We start from the raw sequence: 20,730 nt of genomic DNA, 5'->3' as shown, positions 1-20,730 counted from the left end.
ATGAATGAATGAATGAATGAATGAATGAATGAATGAATGAATGAATGAATGAAAAGACGTAGGCTATAAATAGATCAATCAATTATACATTAATAATAAATATAACGGCACAGTATGAGTAAAACGGTTAATAATGCAATGTAATAGAAACTAAATATTTTCCAAATACTATTTTACACATATCAGTAGCCTACAAATGAGTTCTTAATACACGAAAAAAAAATATGTCTGCCTTTTAAATTTTATGATTGATGAAAACCGCGCCCCTAGGCTACATGTAATTTAAAGGATATGTTATCTACCAGTATATAACTGTTATGCATTTTATTTAAATGCATTACCGATTGGTTTGACGCTGGTTGCCGAGATTCTTTACCATCATCATGGCTACCCACAGGGTCTTTAATCGCGTTGCCATGGTAAGTGACGCTGACAGATGAGCGCTGCGTCCAGACGGGGGCGATGCCCGCTTCATTCAACAGATCACTGAAGTCCCAGAGCTCTCAAACTGTGCAGACACACAAATGTGAGGCGTTTGGAAGAGTGAAACAACTGATTGCATCGCGTATCTACGCTCCTGTTGTTCCTCTATTACGGACAGAAATATGAAAACATGGTAGCTAAAACGAGAAAACCAAATGTCAAGGACCAGAGCAGCGAGAAGGACAGGAGTCAGTCCGTCTCGGGGAAAAGCAGGCGTGGGAAAGATGGGAAAGGCTCGGCTTACCAGACTAAAAACGGACTTTTTGCTGGGTTCATTAGAAACAAATTGGGGTTGAGCCCATCTGCTTTTGCAAGAGGAATAACTGTGCTTGTTCTCGGTAAGGCTTTGTTTCTTAGCCGCTAGGTAGCTAACGGTTATTCAGATTAGCATCTAGCATGTTCTCAGGATCAAGCAGCTCGGCTGGTAAACAACAAAGTTGTATAGAGCTTTAATTCTTAAATTACACTAAATTACCAGTTTAAAATCTGGGTGATTTGTGAATGCTCACATGTTAACTGTACTTGGCAACCAATCAAATTTAATTTCACTTCAGTTATTAGCCAATGATGACCACACATGTAACGTTCCTAAGATTTGTTCATGACACCCACCCAGAGTTTTAACACAAAATGTTAATTGATTCAAATAATGAATCTGTATTAAACTAAGCAATTTCTACACGTCATCTTCTAGACTAGAGTTTGGTTGGTCAGATAAGAGTCCTCCAGTGAATGTGGCCACGTAGCGGTCTGTCTGTCTGACCTGGGCAAAGTCACCTGACCTGATATATTTCTCTCCACAGCTGTTATTGCGGGATTTTTACACTGGTAAGTAGCTTTAGACTTTTAAAACTGATAATAATTTTCCTCTGAAGACTAAATAAATTGTCCTGTATATCTCAGGTATCATCTCTCACGTCTATTTGAAAATGACAGACACTTTTCACACATGTCGTCCTTGGAAAAGGAGATGGCTTTTCGAACGGAGATGGTTATTACTTCTTTCTTGAATTCACATATGTGTGTGTTCATGTATATATGTTTTACATACACTGGTTTGACAATGAATCTGAAACACCTGGCAGACCACAATAATTTATTAGTATGGGCTTGGGTTACAGCATCAATTCATCTTGGAAATTACAGATACAAATCCTGCACAGTGGTCAGAGGGATGTTGAGCCATTCCTCTTCCAAAATACCCCAAAGTAGCTAAAAAATATTTAGATCTGGTGACCGACATTAAAACTTCACTATCATGTTCATCAAACCATTCTTTCACAAGTTTTGCTTTGTGTATTGGTGCATTATCATGCTGATGCCCGCCACCCCCTTCAGGGTACAATATTTGAGCCGTTAGGTGCACACGGTCCTTTAGAATGGTTCAGTAGTCCTTGGCAGTGATGCGCCTGTTAAGCTCAGTAGAGAATGCCATGATGTTGCAGCCCAAAGCATCACACACTGATCCACCGCTGTGCTTCAATCTTGGCAGCAACAGTCCGGGTGTTAAGCCTATTTAGGGCTTCTCCACACCATTACTCCCATGGATGTGGGAAAGACAGTGAAGGTGGACCCATCAGAGAACAATACATGTTTCACATTGTCCATAGCCCAAGATTTGCACTGTTGACACCATTGAACCCGACATTTGGCATTGGCACAAGTGATCAAAGGTTTAGTTATAGCAGCCCGACCATGAATATTGACTGTTGGAGCTCCAGACAAACCGTTTTCGTAGAGACAGGAGAGTCGATTTGTGTGTTTAATTCTGCAGTGATTTGGGCAGCTGTGGTTTTATGTTTTTTGGATACAATCTGGGTTAGTACCTGGACATCCCTTTCAGACAGCTCCCTCTTGCGTCAACAGTAGTTACTCCTGTTGGATGTGGTTCGTCCTTCATTGAGGTATGCTGACATTACCCTGGAAACCATAGCTCTCGATACACCACAAAGACTTAGCCTGGAAATCCAGACCTAAATCTAATAGATTAACTGGTCTGGCGTCGACTAATGAAAATCGGCCAGCTCGAGGGGCGGCACCAAGCATGCATTTGAAAATCTCGCTACACACAACTGGATAACACTACGACCAATCACAACAATAAACCCCATACACTTAGCTACCAGCGGAGCTAGCTGGTAGATTAGACTCTTACTGTATCCGGTCGGCAAAATAGCAAAAACGTTCTTCTTGCAAAGGAACGATTCGAGCGGCGTCTTCTGTTCCTGTTTTAGATAAAAAGCCAAGTCTAACTCGATCATTGTAGCGGCCAAAGCCGTTTCAAACAACGTCGCAGCGCTGTCGCCATCTGTTTAACTCTCCTCTGGCCCGCTTATATCAGATAACCCGATGTGATTGGTGCAGCTCAGATCGAGGGGCATATTTAATGAGCATCATTACTCGACACCATAGTAACTCGCTGAGCAAATTGAACTTGTGCTCTCGCGAGAACTCTGTATTACCAGGGTAACAAAGACTTGCTGTCCCGGTCACAGTTGAGCCACAGAGACATGGACCAATGTGTAATATCAGTAAAGGTTGGCCACCAGGCTTCGCATATATAGGCATGAAACCCCCAACGCTATATTGGCCAGTGTTTCAGTTTCATTGTTCAGCCTCAGTGTGTGTGTATACGTTACACTTTTCACCTTTTATAGGGACTGTATTACTCATATTTCAAGACCATCATTGAGGCTACTTCCTTCATGGATGGTCTTTACATGATCATGAATGACCGGCTCACTGAATATCCTCTGGTGATAAACACTCTAAAGAGGTTCAACTTGTACCCTGAGGTAAGATGATTGCCATCTTCTGAATGTCAATGAAATGTCTTCATGCCACAGTTTTTGCTTGAGCTTTGAAATTAACTTTCTCTTGTACTGCAGGTGGTCTTGGCCAGCTGGTACAGAGCATTCACCAGCACAATGGATTTCTTTGGGTTCCCTACAAAGATGTGTTGGACCATCAACAGAGGGGAGGGTCTGGATCCAGTGGAGAGTTGTGAAGGTATTTGACAAGCCTTGTTTGACCCAAACATCTACTTGTTGTTAAATATTTGAGCTTTTGAAGTAGAGTACATTGTAAATAACACTATGAAATGGGATAACTTTATTTATTATTACAATCACCTTCTAATTTGTCTCACTGTCCTTGAAAAGTTTCCTTGTTTGTAGTTACAATTAAAATGCATGCTTTAGAAATGTCTTAAGCCTATTTTTGCACTTTCAAATTTTTCACTTGCTAACACACTCATCACAAAGATGTTTATTTTTAAAGTGTTTTTTGAATGTGCGAGAAAAAGTGAAGGCAGAAGGTGCCATTTTATTGAATGTGTGACTGACTGTGTTCTTCATTTTGCAGATATTTTACTTACTTGAGTGGCTTTTCCACAGGTCTGGGAGACCCTGCATACTTCTATGTCACCTTTGTGTTCCTGTTAAATGGGGCGATGATGAGTCTGTTCTTTATTTATGGAACATATCTAAGGTAATAGAGCCTAGATGGCCCATTAAACCCCTCAGTCAGAGGAGAGTCCTTTCGATCGATTCAGAAGAAAGTGGATCTTTAAGAAGTTCAGTTTTGATTCCAAATGGTTGATCCTAACTGTGTTGTTTCAAAAACTAAATCAAAACATGCACTTTCTATTTTGGCTGTTGTAGTGGCAGTCGACTGGGTGGCACTGTCACAGTTCTGTGTTTCTTCTTTAACCATGGAGAGGTAAAGCTGATGTTTTCTTAAAGGGATACTTCACAGTTTTTTCATATTAAACTATGTTATTCCTTTAACTAAGATGAGTTGATGCATGCCTCTCTCGTCTCAATCGCTCTGGCGCGCGGCGACACTTTGATAGCACTTAGCTTAGCCCAGTTCATTCATTAGGGACCAAACAGAGATGAAGCTAGAAGCGACCAAACACCTCCACGTTTTCCCTATTTAAATACAGTTACACGAGTAGTTACACGACCAAGTATGGTGACACAAAATAAAACGTGGCGCTTTTCTAAGCGGGTAAAAAGGATAACTATAATGAATGGCGGAATAGCTCTTGGAAGCACTTCGACTCGGCGACTAGCTTCATCTCTGTTTGGTCCCTAATGAATGAACTGGGCTAAGCTAAGTGCTATCAAAGTGTCGCTGCGCGCCAGAGCAATTGAGTGCATGCACTGAGACGAGAGAGGTATGCATCAACACGTCTTAGTTAAGGGAATAACATAGTTTAATATGAAAAAATGGTGAAGTATCCCTTTAAGCATGTGTGGATAGTGTTTTATTTCACTATGTACAGTCTCCTAGTATTTAGAGCTTTCATCTCTGTGTTGAACCCTTGACTCCCAGAGTACTCGGGTCATGTGGACGCCACCTCTGAGAGAGAGCTTCTCTTACCCCTTCCTGGTTCTGCAGATGCTTCTGCTCACATGCATCCTCCGGTAACTTGCTTTATTCCTATGTATTCCTACTTCATATTAAATCTGTCATGCTCACGTTCACTCTTTATATTTGTACTTTGAGATGGCTTAAGATCTTTTAGATTTTATATAGTCATCTAAGACATTTAAGCAATCTTTGTTAGTTTTTCCTCTAACCCATCTACTTTTAGTTAAATCCCATGTAATTTAATGCTGCGTTTGTGTTGATATGTACTTTATTTATCATTATAAGTACAGATTTTAATTGTTCTATACAATTAAGATTTATTCTTATTGGAAATTTTTAATTTTTGGAAGGACAAGGAACCCAAGCAAGCATACCATGATGGCTCTGGGAATCTCCAATGTTTTCTTCATGCTGCCGTGGCAGTTTGCTCAATTTGTCTTACTTACCCAGGTAAGTGATTGAAGAAATGACTAGATGGTAAGCCAAACGAAATGCTTAGTGTCTAAATGTTGATATTTGAAGGGAGTACAGGCAAGCAGCCAAATATAACATTTAGTTTCTGCAACCTTTCATCCTTGAATGTCCCGCTGAAATTGAACACAATTACGTCTGACTTTTACACTAGATAAAAGTGTTCCTGAAATAATAGACATACACTACCTTTCAAAGGTTTGGGGTTGGTAAGATTTTTTATGTTTTTAGTTTGATCAAACATAGTAAAAACACCAATATTGCGAACTGTTTTCTATTTAAATGTTTTAAAATGTCATTTTTTCCTCTGATGGCAAAGCTCTTTAGCAACATTAGAAATGTTTTTACATTTGATCAATTTAATGCATTCTTGCTGAATAAAAGTATTAATTTCTCTCTTTCAAAAGAAATACCTTCCTCATCCCAACTTTTTGAATGGGAGTGTATGTTTCCTAAAAAGAAATGTATACAGTTCACTTCCAGAGTCAGACTAATTTGTAATCATATTTTTGCCTGAAGAAAATTGACTGTAGATAAGTCTAACATGATTGCATGCCTCAGGAATATCACGTTTTAAACTTAAACCTTTATGAGAAAATTGTTTTGCAGCAAGATAGCAAAGGATGCAATGACAAGAATGTTTGTGTGTTTCACAGGTTGCATCCCTTTTTGCTTCATATATCCTGGGATATCTGAGTCCGACGAAAATGCAGTCCATCTTAGTGACACACATGGTAATGTAAAGTAATCTAGACTTAATTGATGGAGCCACAAAATTGCTCATGTTGTCTTTCTGATTCACTGATGAACTGACCGCACCTCACAGATCTCCTTGGCCGTCTGTTTTCTGCTAATGTTCGGGAACTCGATGCTGCTGACGTCCTTCTACGCCTCTTCACTGGTTTCTATCTGGGTGAGTTGGACAGTGTGAGGTCTCATTACTGTATTCACATCCATTTGCTACTTGCTCTGGATTAGATGGTTTATCTTTTTAATGAAATCTGAGCGATTTCTGTCCCTCCATTGACAGCTACACAACTACCACTTTGACGCTTCAAAAAGTTCATAAAGAGATTGTAAAACTAATCCATATAAATTGAGTGGTTTAGGCCAAATTTTCTGAAGAGACACAGTCGCTTAATATGATGAGCAGATTGAATTTAGGCTTTTATTCACATATAAACATTCATCAACTCACACATCAGTTGTGGTAAACGGAAGCTCAAGCATGTTCACTTGATGTACGAGAACCAATGACGTTTATTCTCGTGTTACACTGCATGTTTGAGCTTCCTCAAGAACCAATGAGGTTCATTCTCGTGTTACACAGCATGTTTGAGCTTCCTCAAGAACCAACGACGTTCATTCTTGTGTTACACAGCATGTTTGAGCTTCCTCAAGAACCAATGAGGTTCATTCTCGTGTTACGCAGCATGTTTGAGCTTCCTCAAGAACTAATGAGGTTTGTTCACGCACGCCAAGACAAACATACTGTGAAGAAACCAAGCGGCAACCTTCCTGTCACTCTCTTTAAACCAACATAGAAGTGATTTAGACTGCAATTCATCGACTGGCCTTTAGAGACAAAACAAAAGGGAGTCAATCCCATATACCCCCCCATGTTTACAGCCTGGTGCAAAAAGTGGTCTATATAGCTAATTTTGGCCCACTTTAGACTTCAAAAATGCTCTTCAGAAACCTACGAGTGACGTCACGGACACTACGTCCATATTTTTTTACAGTTTATGAAAGAAACATCAGCTTTACTGGTTGGTCTTCTTTCGTTTCAGGGGGTTATTGCACTGAGGGACCGTTTGATTGGTACGTTCAAACCTGGAATCTTCACATGGGTAAGAGCACATCCAGTGTATGCTGATGCATCAATAAAAATGTGCCTGACTAACCAAAAAATTTACTAACCAAAAACAATTGTGTTGTTTTTGTTAGGTCATGCAGTGTCTTGCATGGGTGGTCTCCACTGTCATCCTGAAATTCATGCTCTCTGTGATCTTTGGGGCATCAGATGATGTGAGTCAAATGAGAGCAGTGCTGTGAACCATATTCTGTTTTCTCTTGCTGTGAACATCAGTTAGCTTTAGCCTGAGGGGTTCTTTAAACAGTTCTCAGGACTTTTGACTTTTTTTTTCCGTCTTTTTCTTCTTTTTCTTTTTTTGTTAAATAGGCCCACATCAGCAGTCTTATCAAATCCAAGTTCACAAGCTACAAAGACTTTGACACGATGATGTACACGTGTGCAGCTGAGTTTGACTTCATTGAAGCAGAGGTGGGCGATGTGATCAGGACAATCTATTTTCTTGCAATCACTGAAAGCTTTTTTTCACAAGCTCATTTCCTGTGTTTTCAGACTCTCATCCGGTACATCAAAACCATGCTGCTTCCAGTTAACATGCTGATAGTGGGTTTTATTGCTGGAAGGGTGAGTTGTTTTCTCTTAGATAATGGATGGTTTCCCTCTCCTAAGTTGTGTAATGTGTGCCCTGCTTTTATCTGTTTGCCCCAATATTCTTCTAAGTCTACGGTTTTCCATCAGTTTTCTGAGTTTATCAGTTAGTTTAGAGTTTAGCCTTTTATAGAGGGGAACCAAGTTATTTACGTACTAATACTCCCTGCATATGCTTCCTCATTTTGCTTCCTGAGGACAGACTCTGCAGGATGTTGTCATTTTCCTCAAAAATGAGAGGGCAGAAAAGTCAGAGGATGATGAAACAGAGCAGTAAGTATTCTATGTTTTCTATTCTATTCTAGTATTCTATGCGTTCTACAGTACTATTGGCATGATTGTTTTGGACATAAATGGTGAACAGAAAAAATGGGGGGAAATGTGATAGGAAAGAAATTATATTACTCTGTGTGTGTGTGTGTATATATATGAAGAGTTCAGATGCAAAAGCCTCTAAGTGCCATCTGAAATTTTCTTATAGAATGATCATTTTTATCAAGCTCGTATATTTAAATTCAATAATTTCACTTAAATGGCAATGAAGATTACCTATTGTCATTTAAGTGAAATTACTGAACTTAAATATACGAGCTTGATAAAAATGATCATTCTATAAGAAAATTTCTGATGGCATTTAGAGGCTTTTGCATCTGAACTCTTCATATATATATATATATATATATATATAATACACATACAGTGCGTGCAGAATTATTAGGCACGTTGATTTTCTGATCATATTTTTTTTCCAGGCACATTCAACCAATTCCAAACCACATTAATTGTAATAACTACTATTCATTTTGTATTTAATCATTTATAAGTGATATATAATTGTTCATGAAGGCTGGAAATGAAAAACGCCTTATATTCAGGTGTGCAGAATTATTAGGCACGTTTTCTTTTACAGATAAAATAAGCCAAAAAAGAGATTTAACTCTTTAAAGAGATTTAAATTTAATTTTAAGAGATTTAAAATTATTAAATCCCCATGAGAAGGATGCAATACTAATGCAATACTAGAAACTGCAGTTAAGGCATGACCATTGGACAGTGAAATACTCATTAGGTCAGACAAAAACAGGTGAAGAAGAAAAAACACATGTTAACTGCAAAAGAATTAGGAATTAAGGTGAAGAATTAAGTGTGAAACCATCAGGAACCCTTAAGTCTCCAGCGCCACCATTTTCCAGAACTACAACTTACCTGGAGTCTCCAGAAGAGCAAGGTGTCAGGGTCTCAGAGACTTGGGTTAGGTAATGAATCCTAAAAATGACCCCCACTTAATAAGAATCTCAAGCTGAAGTGTAGTAAAATACATGAAGACTGTTTTTTATAGGCTTTATAGACAGACAGATTGAGAGTGACTCTTGAAGGACCAGCACCAGATCCTCTTGTACCACTCTTTGAAGAATTCATCTTCCAGAATCTGACAGTAAATTTTGGGAGTTAATTTTTAGTCCATCTCTGCAAAATAGACTTCAGGGTAGGAGATGGACTAAAAATAAACTCCCAAAACATATTAAAACGTATTCTGGAAGATGAATTCTTCAAATAGTGGTAGAAGAGGATGTGGTGCTGGTCCTTCAAGAGTCACTCTTCAGTCTGTTTGACACTTAATTCTTCAACTTAATTCCTAATTCTTTTGCAGTTAACATGTGTCTTTTCTTCTCCACCTGTATTTGTCTGACCTAATGAGTATTTCACTGTCCAATGGTCATGCCTTAACTGCAGTTTCTAGTATTGCATTAGTATTGCATCATTCTCATGGGTATTTAATAATTTTTGACTTTTCAGTCTGAGGTAAATCTCTTTTTTGGCTTATTTTATCTGTAAAAGAAAACGTGCCTATTAATTCTGCACGCACTGTATGTGTATTATATGGTTTTATGCCAGTTATTTAAATATTTTGCTGTAGTGTGTCAATAGGAAATATCAGTTTACATTTCCAAACATTCCTTTTTCAATTAATTGTAATAATACAGTGAGATCTTTGTATGTACACGGAGTCTGACAACAGCCGGTGCGCTCCACACAGAGATCCTGAATAATAATCATTTAAACATACAAATGTTTTGGGTACAAATGTTTTGAAAAAGTTTTTTTATGCTCACCAATGCTGCATTAATCTGATAAAAAACAAAACAGTAAAACAGTAATATTGTGAAATATTGCAGTTTACAGCAACTGTTTTCTATTTTAAGATATCATTTATTTCTGTTATGGCAAAGCATAATTTTCAGCGTCATTACATAATAGACTGATTTGATGTTCAACAAACATTTATTTTTATTAACAATTTTAAAAATAGTTGTGCTGCTTCATATTTTTGTGGAAATTTTGATCGTTTATTAGGATTATTTGATGAATAGTAAGTTATAAAGAACAGCATTTATTTGAATATTTTGTAACATTATAAATGTCTTTACTGTCACCTCACCTTAAAAAAAAAAAAAAAATTTATTTCTTTCAAACGTTTATGTTTTACATTGGACTTTGCCCTTCAATATAAAAAATGTTTTCTCTCTCTTGCAGGGCCCAGGTGTTGGCGAAAGGAGTGGTAAGATAGCTTTTACCAAAATGATGTACAAAAAAATATGTGCAATAATATAGTGACTCATGGAGTACTAGTTGATATCCAGAGGCTATATTTCTCTTGTCATGGTTGTGTCCATTGTTTTTCTAGCTGGTGTACCACAGTCTGCAGCTGGTGGCGTTTACAGTGCTGGCTGTGCTCATCATGAGACTGAAGCTCTTCCTCACTCCTCACATGTGCATCATGTCCTGTTTAATCTGCTCCAGACAGGTGACCCGACCATTCACGCTCTATTACAAACCTTCTTTTCTTCACCAACGCACTCCAAAATATTCAGAATGCAACAAATCTGATTTGGGCTAAAGCTTTAAAATCTAAGATGCGGTTGGACTCACTAATGTTTTGGGTTTCTTTGGCTCTTCATCTGCAGCTGTTTGGCTGGGTAGGAGAGAAATTTAAACTTCAGATGACAGTCGTGGGAATATTGTCCATCATGGCAGTTCAAGGATTCGCCAACCTGCAGAATCAATGGGGCATCATAGGAGAATTCAGTAACTTCCCTCAAGAAGAGCTCCTGGAGTGGATCAAGGACAACACAAGCCCTAGTGAGAAACTCCTTCACTTTTAACTGTGCAAAATGAAACCACTCATTTAATGAACAATTTCTGACTCCTGCATCCATGCAATATTCCTGTAGATGCTGTGTTTGCTGGTGCTATGCCCACCATGGCAAGTGTGAAACTGTCCACAGGCAGAGCCATAGTGAATCACCCACACTATGAAGATGCAGGATTGAGGTAGACATGATTTAACATACATTTTGTCTCTCTATTTAAGTACTTGTCCAGTTATTATATTCTTATGAGATTGTTCTGTGTAAAGTGTTTGATTTCATCTTGTCATTATTCAGAGAAAGAACAAAGATGGTGTACTCCATGTACAGCCGAAAGCCAGCTGAGGAAGTAAAGCGAAACTTATTAAAGCTGCAGGTGGACTATTTCATCTTAGAGGACTCATGGTGCACCAGACGCTCCAAGTAATACTTTCAATTACTACCACTGAGTTTGATCATTTCTTATGGAAGCTTGTTTCTACAGAGCCCCACACATGTGGGAAAAAATATACATGTATATCGTAGGGCTGGGTGATATGGCCAAAAAATCATATCTCTGTATTTTGTAGTTAAATGGCGATATATACGATATATTTCTCGGTACTTTCTGCATTTTTCTATATGGATAAAGAAAATCTGTATTTATTTAAAAAAAAAATATTTCACCTCCTGCCCAATGATATCCTACAAACAATGTTGATATTGAAGGATATGGAAATTTAGTGAATGTAATGTAGGCTATGCAATATATTATGTGCAAAAAGGTGGTTAAAATCACATTACATTCTAACATTACAATCTAAAAACAAAAATAATGCTTTTGTTTTTAAATTGACTAAAGGCTAAACTAAAAATGAAAATAAAAACAAAAGCACAAACTAATTATATTAGCCTGCATTTTTATCACTTTCATAAAAATATACTTGTAGGTTTAAAATTCCACATATGGCACATATACTTTCTAACATTTACAGATGGAGAATATACCTGTAAAATGTAAGTTAAGCACTGAGGAAAGCACCACATCTCAAATGCATTAAACAGCGCAAGTGTTTATCTGTCAGTCAGCAACAGTAGTCAGAGCATCTGACAGGGCAAGCTGCTTTAAACTTGTCAACTATATCTTACCAGTTATTTTGAAGCCCTTAATATAAGCTTGTGTCATGTTTAGGACAAATGGTACTATGTACCAGTGTAATTTGTTCCCTTGTTTTAGTTTCATCAAAACGAGGGAACAAATTAATGCAAAGTGGCTACAATTTACTAAAACAAGAGAACCAATAAAGTTGGGGAAAGTAATTATAAATTTTTGTCCGCATGTCATGTGTGGGGCTCCGTATATTTCCGACAGGGAAATAATTGTGATGAAGTCTGAAAAAACTAAGTCGGAAGTCGCAACTCTGAAGAAACGTAGTCGGAAGTAGCAACTCTGAAGAAACGTAGTCGGAAGTAGCAACTCTGAAAAACGTAGTCGGAAGTCGCAACTCTGAAAAAAACGTAGTCGGAAGTCGCAACTCTGAAAAAAGTAGTCTGAAGTCGCAACTCTGAAAAACGTAGTCGGAAGTCGCAACTCTGAAAAAACGTAGTCGGAAGTAGCAACTCTGAAAAACGTAGTCGGAAGTCGCAACTCTGAAAAACGTAGTCGGAAGTCGCAACTCTGAAAAACGTAGTCGGAAGTCGCAACTCTGAAAAACGTAGTCGGAAGTCGCAACTCTGAAAAACGTAGATGGAAGTAGCAACTCTGAAAAACGTAGTCGGAAGTAGCAACTCTGAAAAACGTAGTCGGAAGTCGCAACTCTGAAAAAAACGTAGTCGGAAGTCGCAACTCTGAAAAAAGTAGTCTGAAGTCGCAACTCTGAAAAACGTAGTCGGAAGTCGCAACTCTGAAAAAACGTAGTCGGAAGTCGCAACTCTGAAAAACGTAGTCGGAAGTAGCAACTCTGAAAAACGTAGATGGAAGTAGCAACTCTGAAAAACGTAGTCGGAAGTAGCAACTCTGAAAAACGTAGATGGAAGTAGCAACTCTGAAAAACGTAGTCGGAAGTAGCAACTCTGAAAAACGTAGATGGAAGTCGCAACTCTGAAAAACGTAGATGGAAGTCGCAACTCTGAAAAACGTAGTCGGAAGTAGCAACTCTGAAAAACGTAGTCGGAAGTAGCAACTCTGAAAAACGTAGTCGGAAGTAGCAACTCTGAAAAACGTAGTCGGAAGTAGCAACTCTGAAAAACGTAGATGGAAGTCGCAACTCTGAAAAACGTAGTCGGAAGTAGCAACTCTGAAAAACGTAGATGGAAGTAGCAACTCTGAAAAACGTAGTCGGAAGTAGCAACTCTGAAAAACGTAGTCGGAAGTAGCAACTCTGAAAAACGTAGATGGAAGTCGCAACTCTGAAAAACGTAGTCGGAAGTCGCAACTCTGAAAAACGTAGATGGAAGTAGCAACTCTGAAAAACGTAGTCGGAAGTAGCAACTCTGAAAAACGTAGTCGGAAGTCGCAACTTGTTTCTCTGTCAAAATTGTGATATATAAACTCGCATTTGTGAGGAGAATTTTTAAAAAAAAAAAATTTTTATGGCAGAATCAAGCTTCCATAATTTCTTGTATCTCACACGCGTTTCTTCTTAATCTCCAGACCCGGCTGCAGCATGCCTGAGATCTGGGATGTGGAGGACAGCCAAAATGCAGGAAAAGTGCCACTTTGCACTCTCATGACGAGGGATTCTCGTCCTCACTTCTCCAACGTCTTTCACAACAACATTTACAAAGTCCTTCGAGTTTCCAAAACAGTGAGAGATATGAGATAACAGCAGATTTCCCTCTACGTTACTGTTTTGTGTCTTTGATACGTGTGTATATGCACAGCAATGATTATTTTTGTAAAAGTCAGATCTGTTTTTGAGACCTGCTTCTGCCACTTTGGTGTCCGTTTTGTTTTGATCAACTGTATGAAATGTTTAAACTGTGGCGAATCAGGTGATTCACCGCCGAGAGTCCATCAGTATTATATCTGCCCTCAACCATCTGCTCTCATGCTTGTTGAAATGTATTTATTTTGTCTGGATGTCTGTGATTTTTGCCATCTATGGCATATATGCTGGTTGCATATGGTCCAGAATATTGTTTCACTTGATCTAAATCATTTCACTTTTTATTTGACTCCTTTTAGGATTTTTAACCTGTGACGTTTCGTAAAACCCTTTTTGTGGAAAGTTTTAAAGTTTACATTTATATATCTATATTTTACAAAAAATATATATAGTTTAAGGGAGGATTATGATAATCTATAGTTTTTTGTTTTGTTTTTTGTTTTTTAGTCTACCAACTCAGTTTTATTTGTCATCTGTTGTAGATAAAATGCTTGTTACTCTGTTACTTTTAGGTTTTGAGTGTAAAAGTCCCGGTCAGTGTTATTAGAGAAGTTATCTTCTGAAATAGTATTTTTTTATCTCATGGTTTAAAAATTTTGTCAAGCTCAGTTGTATTTTCATTTGGATCATGTCAGTGTCATTTTCTCTCTCTGTACTGAGGTTTACCAGTGTTCAGTATTCTGTTCATTTCCCATCGGCCACTGAAATGCAATTGTCAGGAAATGGCAACAGTTTTTATCTCAATTGTCTTTTCCGATGTCATGGAATAATAATAGTCCTTTAAAATCAAGCTGAGGTAACTGTAATCACTGCCATGGAGTTATTAAAGGTACCAATTTGTAGCATATTTTCTGTTGTAATTCAAGTGTCCTTTACATTTTTCATTTGACGTGCATGTGAACTGTAAAAGAAATTCATGTTCTCGTGTGTTTTTTTAATCTAATGTGAGGTACTAAACATTTTGTATTTCACTAATTAAATGTTTTGTTATTTTAATCATTCATTGGGTCTTTGTTGTTTGTGTAAATATTAAGGCATTAAGTATTTGTTTTAATCAACTGTATTGGACAATGTGGCCAGTTAATTCGGCTGATGAAGCAGTCCACAGGTCTTTTTGTTTTTAAATTGCTATCAAGAGCAGACATATATTTGACAAAGTCCTACATTTTAGTTAACTTCTATGGAAAGGGGTCTTTAAAGCTACACTATTTAACTGCTTATAAAACTACATATTTCTTGTGGAAGATCATTGTTTAGGTTTTGCTTCGGATCTGCACGAAAATGGTTCGAGGCACCTGTGAACATGGATACAGGACATACATACACAGCATTATATATATATATATATCAGTGGGGATCTCTTTAAGACTGCAAGGGAAGCTCGGCTTCCCCTATAATGTAAAAAAAAATATTATACTATTGTGTTAACATTTGGACTAAAAATGCGTTAGAAAACGTTCATCTTAAAGAAGAGTTCGTTCAGAATCAGCTACATATAACAGGTCGGCTGACTCGACTTCCTTCTCATTCATTCCCGTAGCGTCACAGTGCATTTCCCTGTTGAAGCCCAGCGTCCATTGACTTCTGTTTTTTTTCAGTGCTTCGAAACTAGACGGTCATTGGATAAATGCTACGATTATGTCCCGCCCAGAGACGCTCAGCGAATGAGGAGTGGGCTGGCCTGGACCCCGGGCTTCTGCGTGATGATTGGAGGATCTGTCGAAAGGCTGCGTCTCCTTTTGATTGACAGCGATTTCATTCAATAAAAAGTCGATCCCATCGCAGATTTTGCAAGTGTAGTCGAAAGACAAACTGCTGCAACCTATTTCTTGGGATTTGCTTGTCGAAATTGCTAGCCAATTTTCATAATACATTTCACACAATTATATATTTATACCTTTATTATATTATTACTTATTACTAATAATAATATAAAAAATATAATAATTAAAAAATAATTATTAAAATAATTAAAAATATATATTAGTAGTAGTATTATACTTTATTATATTATTACATTTATACAATTATATTTAACTCTGCTGGCCATTGAGAGGACACTGGTCAAGTCACTGGAAAAGACGCCTAGTTGGTACGGCAGGGTCACAGAACATTTTCTTGAAAAGGAACGTACGTATGGACAGTTTTTATGATGTAGGCCGAAAATGAGCTTCCCCTCTTTGAAAGACCAGCAGCCGCCACTTATTTATTTGTGCGTGTGTGTGTGTGTATATAATTAACCGGAGATTCATGAGGGTTTTGGTAAAAAATGTTAACGTTCGTTGTGAAACTTTTGGCTTCATGCTACCCACAGCCGGAACTACTTTTCTCCGTGTATGGATATGATGTGACGAACCGGCGAAACAGGTATGAATGCAATTTCCTGCGAAATCCGTCCTGATCTTTATATACTGTCTATGGTCCTGATAGCTCTGAAACAGCTTATAAATCATTATAGTTTTATGAAATTATAAAATAGATAGTTTGAAAGATGAAAGAGTTTTTTTTTTTTTTTACTCCCATTTGAATAACTTTTCTTTCTTTTTTATTAAGTTACATAGTGTAGTATATCATTAAGACTATTCAGGGAAATATCGAAAAAATAATGAACACACGGTAGATTAAAGACAACAGAAACAGTTATTGCTTTATTAAACAACTTCATTACAAAAGACAACTCTATCCCGTTGTTTGTATATTGTACAAATGCAATGTATCTCCTATTTAAATCTTGATTTGGCCAGTTCACAAAGGGAAATATCTGTCTGAACTGAAATAGTACATATACATTGTGCAGACAGAAGCTCAGAACACCACGGCAGCAATACTTGTTCAGAGTCCTACTGTGAGGCTTATACAGTAAGGTACTAATGGTGTATGACACAAAACAATCTTCCAGATATTCAATATTACTCTCACCCGCACTCCAACATTGATCAAATTTAGCAAGTAACTTACTGCAAGAATAAAAGTGTACAACCTACTGATTTAAAAACAATCATAGAGAGCCTTCACATGTAGTAGTCAGAGGTATTTCATTTTCATTGTGGGATTTATGAAGTACTGTGTAAGCATGAGGACAGTAAGCTAGTTCACTACTGCAAGTAAACTCTACTCATTTCAAATCAACTACACTTGGCAACTTGAAAGAATACATAAAAACAACATAAAATAAATGGCAATTGCTCTGTTGGAGTATCATAAATATTGCAAAAAAGGGTCTTCAACATCTGTAGCTTTTAAAAAAATGTTTTCAGCGTGAAAAAAATAGGGTTGGGGGGGCAGAGGCTGCACCTTTTTTTTGTCCAGTGTTCAAATTAAAAGACATTTCTCATCAAATAAAAAGCATAAAGGAGGATCTTGAAACACTGAGGAGATTAAGTAGTGTGGGGAAAGAGTGCAAAAAAAGAAGTTTCCTGAGACTGCTCTAGATTAAATAAGTTGTTGTGGTGATGGCAAGCCTATCTAAAGTGCACATTAACAGCGCTAACAGAAGAGGAAAGAAATGACAGGCCAACAACACTGCAGCAATCCTTCTGCCCCATCGCCTCCGCATACTTGACCATTAAATGACCGTTAATAAATTAGTTGATTAACACATTGTACAAATCAAAAGTACTAACAATACAAAATTCTATTTCATAACACTAAAAAAAGAAACAATGTAAACATGAAAAAAATGGGGGCAAAACTCTATAACACAATCTAGTTTTAATCGTCCTGACCTGCTATTCATTTTCAGAGTGACTGCAAGAAAGAATGTAATCATTTGTTTAGTTTATTCTCATTCTGTGCTATCAACTGTTCCGTTTTTAATATAGTATGTGTACATAAATCATCAAGCATTCTGTCAGACCGTCAGTGGGAATGACATTTTTACAATTAAAGTACAATAATAATAATTTATTTTGCATTCAGGTTTATTTATGTCCTTCGTGTGACATTTTAAAGTGTTCGCTTTTCACGTTATTTTATTTTTTTTCTTCCAAAAACCGTTTTGGAAGGTCAGTCATGCAAGCTGAATGTCACTACCTTTGGTCTCAATGAGACATTTTCTCATATGTGCATTTGTTTCTTTTAAATAGCAGCACTCTGCAACAAACAGCATTTTAATGTGCTGAAAAGAAAATCATCTTAAAGCGATGACTTGAAAACCGTGGTACCATGAAAAACAGGAGTTTTGAGTGTAAAACTAATTCTAAAAGACTTTCTCTTTACTATATATCTTGAGAAAAATAAAATAATCAAATAAAATCAAAAATCAAATATGAAACCAAAGAGGACTGGGTTCTTCATAACATACCCTATGTCTGAAAAAATTGGTGCTTTATTCATATTAAAAACAAATTGTACAAAATAAAAAAGGGTTTGTTGGTGTGGTTAAAAATAGAAACTTAGATAAATATACCTGGAACTTTCTCAACGCACATCTATCGGGCACGTCTAACTTTGGCTTGGCTTAGGCAGGTTGGTAGGGCTCACAGAACAGAGCAACACTGTTCCAAACTAGAGGATTCTGGGAAGGGCCCTGCAGGGTGTCCACAGTGAGCTCTCTCATATTGACGTCTCTGCATCCACACATTTATCCCCCTGCTCGTCCTCCACGTTGATCTTAATGCAAGCCGTCTTCTCTTCACTGTAACGCAAAGAGAAAAGATGAAGGGAACATTTGCAATAAAAGTCGCCTAGCACACTTTTCCTAAATGTTATTATCACACCACCATACTAGCAACATACAGTCTCACATTAGATGATGTCATACATCAGAAATGTGCAAAAGCATATCCAGCACACAAACTTTTCACAGGCATACTTTTTAAACAATAGATAAAGGCCTGGTCACATGAAAACAAATGCGTATCATCGAAACGTATAAAAGTCTAAAGTTGTATGTGTGTGTGTGTGTGTGAGAGAGAGAGAGAGAGAGAGAGAGAGAGAGAGAGAGAGAGAGAGAGAGAGAGAGAGAGAGAGAGTGTGTGTGTGTGTGTGTGTGTGTGTATATATATATATATATATATATATATATATATATATATATATGTCAAAATAAATTATACATTGAATACAAATATAACAACATTTCTTTGTTTATTTAAAAATGACTACAAAAAATATAAAATAAGGCTTGACAACTATTAAGACTTAATAACTTTTATAAATATATACTTTAATAAAATACATAAATATTAATTTTGTATATAAACGTTTTTCTTTTTACAAATGAGCCAAAATGCATTTTTTTTATTCCTTAACAAAAAATACTTTAAATATTTATAAACCCATCATTACCTAAGTATTTGCACTAATGCAATGATATGCATTAAAATGAAAAATTGATGAACAGGCCTTTACTGTTTAAAATGTACAGCTCTACATCTTTTACATCTATACAAGGAATAGAAGCAATGAGAGGAAGCAGAGTACTGTGATGTGAGAAGTGTTTAAAACAGGGATGAGGTCAGAGGTTAGGAATGGCTACCTGGCACTATGTTTCAATACTTTGGCACTGTCAGAGCTCATGGCAACAGCTTTCCACACAGCAGTTTTGGCCATCTCATCAGATATGTTAACCACAGAGGGGTCAATGCTGCAGAGAAGACACATCAGAGCACTTACGGCTGGTCGGACACACTTCATCACACTCTTTATCTCTTTCAGGTTCACCAGCACTGTGCTTGATGGCCATTTGATTAATAAAGCATGAAACAAAACATCAGATGTACAAAAGACAAACCCTCCCAGCACAGACCCTTCATGTCATTTCAGAGGTGAGCATTGAATGATGTTCATAAGCAGGGGTGCACATAACTGGTGAGCAGATGCGTAGCAGAAAACGTGGAGGGAAGCACTTTTGAGTACCAATATTTTTAGGGTTTACTTAATGGAGTAGGACTTTTCTCCATCTCAGGCAATCATGATGATAACAAGTGTGTTCATTAATATTAGTGCTGTCAAAATTAACGCGATAATTTTTTTCCAGTATAACAAAAATATTTTATGCAATTAACGCAGTATTTGTTTTTTCATCATCCTTTGACTAGCATTACAATATATGACCATGCTCTAATTTAAGCAAATGCTTTAAAACCATTCACGTGTGATAAGACACAAAAGAGAACACGGTGTGTAACAGTGTGTGTAACTACTGGCACGTGCGTCTGTGAATCTCCTGTCTGTGTGACACACACTCGTGTCTACAGAAAGGCACGCTTGAACAGACAAAAACACACACAATTATGCAAAAATGCCCATTTTGTCGAGTATCCTCGCAAGCACAGTTAAATGAGTCAAATGAAGTCTCAAATGTACATTAAGTGTTGTGAAGAAATATGATGAGCAGATCCAGTTATGTGCACCCCTGTTCATAAGCAATATGTCATGTTAGTAATCAAAGCATGTTTGATTAAGTCATCTCTACCAGCAGAAATACACAGATTTATTTGCTCCCTTGCTTAAAACTAAACATCAACCTCTTGGAATTGGTTTTCTTCTGTAAGGCCCGTCTATTGCATCTAGATTAGATAAAGTAACTAGGAAAAGGGACACTAAGCAGATCTGAGACAAAATGAATGACCTTCCCAAACTTCTACTAAAAATAAATAAAAACACCCTTTTAAAGTTTTTTGGACTTTGAAAGCAAAATCACATTCACAGGGCAACCTGAAATGCAACTAGTGGTTTAATAATACCACACTACACTACCATTTAAAAATTTGTTGTCAGAAAGTTTTTATTAGAAAGTAGTAAGTATCTTATTCTCACCAAGTGTACATTAATTTATCAAAAACACAGAAAACCGTTATTTTAAATTGCAATATTTCACAAAATTAGTGTTTAACTATTTGAATATATTTTTAAATGTCATTTATTTCTGTGACGGAAAAGCAGAATTTTCAGCATCATTACTCAGAAATCATTCTAA

The 20,730-nt window shown here is 37.1% G+C and overlaps 2 protein-coding genes across 9 annotated transcripts in view; one reads left to right on the top strand and one right to left on the bottom strand.

The window, feature by feature from the left end:
- Positions 1 to 444: 444 nt before the first annotated feature.
- Positions 445 to 17,791, top strand: dpy19l1l (dpy-19-like 1, like (H. sapiens)). The gene is made up of 22 exons (XM_082148889.1): positions 445 to 821; positions 1,287 to 1,311; positions 1,387 to 1,474; positions 3,141 to 3,278; positions 3,372 to 3,492; positions 3,879 to 3,972; positions 4,146 to 4,203; positions 4,822 to 4,913; positions 5,211 to 5,310; positions 5,988 to 6,065; positions 6,158 to 6,244; positions 7,122 to 7,181; positions 7,279 to 7,359; positions 7,514 to 7,615; positions 7,697 to 7,768; positions 7,995 to 8,065; positions 10,328 to 10,352; positions 10,479 to 10,598; positions 10,759 to 10,933; positions 11,026 to 11,125; positions 11,239 to 11,364; positions 13,574 to 17,791. The coding sequence occupies exons 1-22, from the start codon at positions 614 to 616 to the stop codon at positions 13,743 to 13,745; spliced, it is 2,193 nt and encodes a 730-aa protein (XP_082005015.1). The 5' UTR covers positions 445 to 613; the 3' UTR covers positions 13,746 to 17,791.
- Positions 16,430 to 20,730, bottom strand: part of slc4a7 (solute carrier family 4 member 7) — a 48,864-nt gene continuing 44,563 nt past the window's right edge. For all 8 annotated transcript variants that reach the window (XM_082148868.1, XM_082148866.1, XM_082148869.1 and 5 more), the window contains 2 exons: positions 19,288 to 19,395; positions 16,430 to 18,444 (listed from right to left, as the gene is read on the bottom strand). In XM_082148868.1, coding sequence (XP_082004994.1) covers positions 18,363 to 18,444; positions 19,288 to 19,395 — 190 coding nt within the window. In that variant the 3' untranslated portion in view covers positions 16,430 to 18,362. The remainder of the gene's footprint in view (positions 18,445 to 19,287; positions 19,396 to 20,730) is intronic.

Source organism: Leuciscus leuciscus (assembly GCF_965113295.1).
Source record: "Leuciscus leuciscus genome assembly, chromosome: 20".
NCBI classification, from domain to species: domain Eukaryota; kingdom Metazoa; phylum Chordata; class Actinopteri; order Cypriniformes; family Leuciscidae; genus Leuciscus; species Leuciscus leuciscus.
This window is presented reverse-complemented; position numbering and strand designations above follow the sequence as displayed.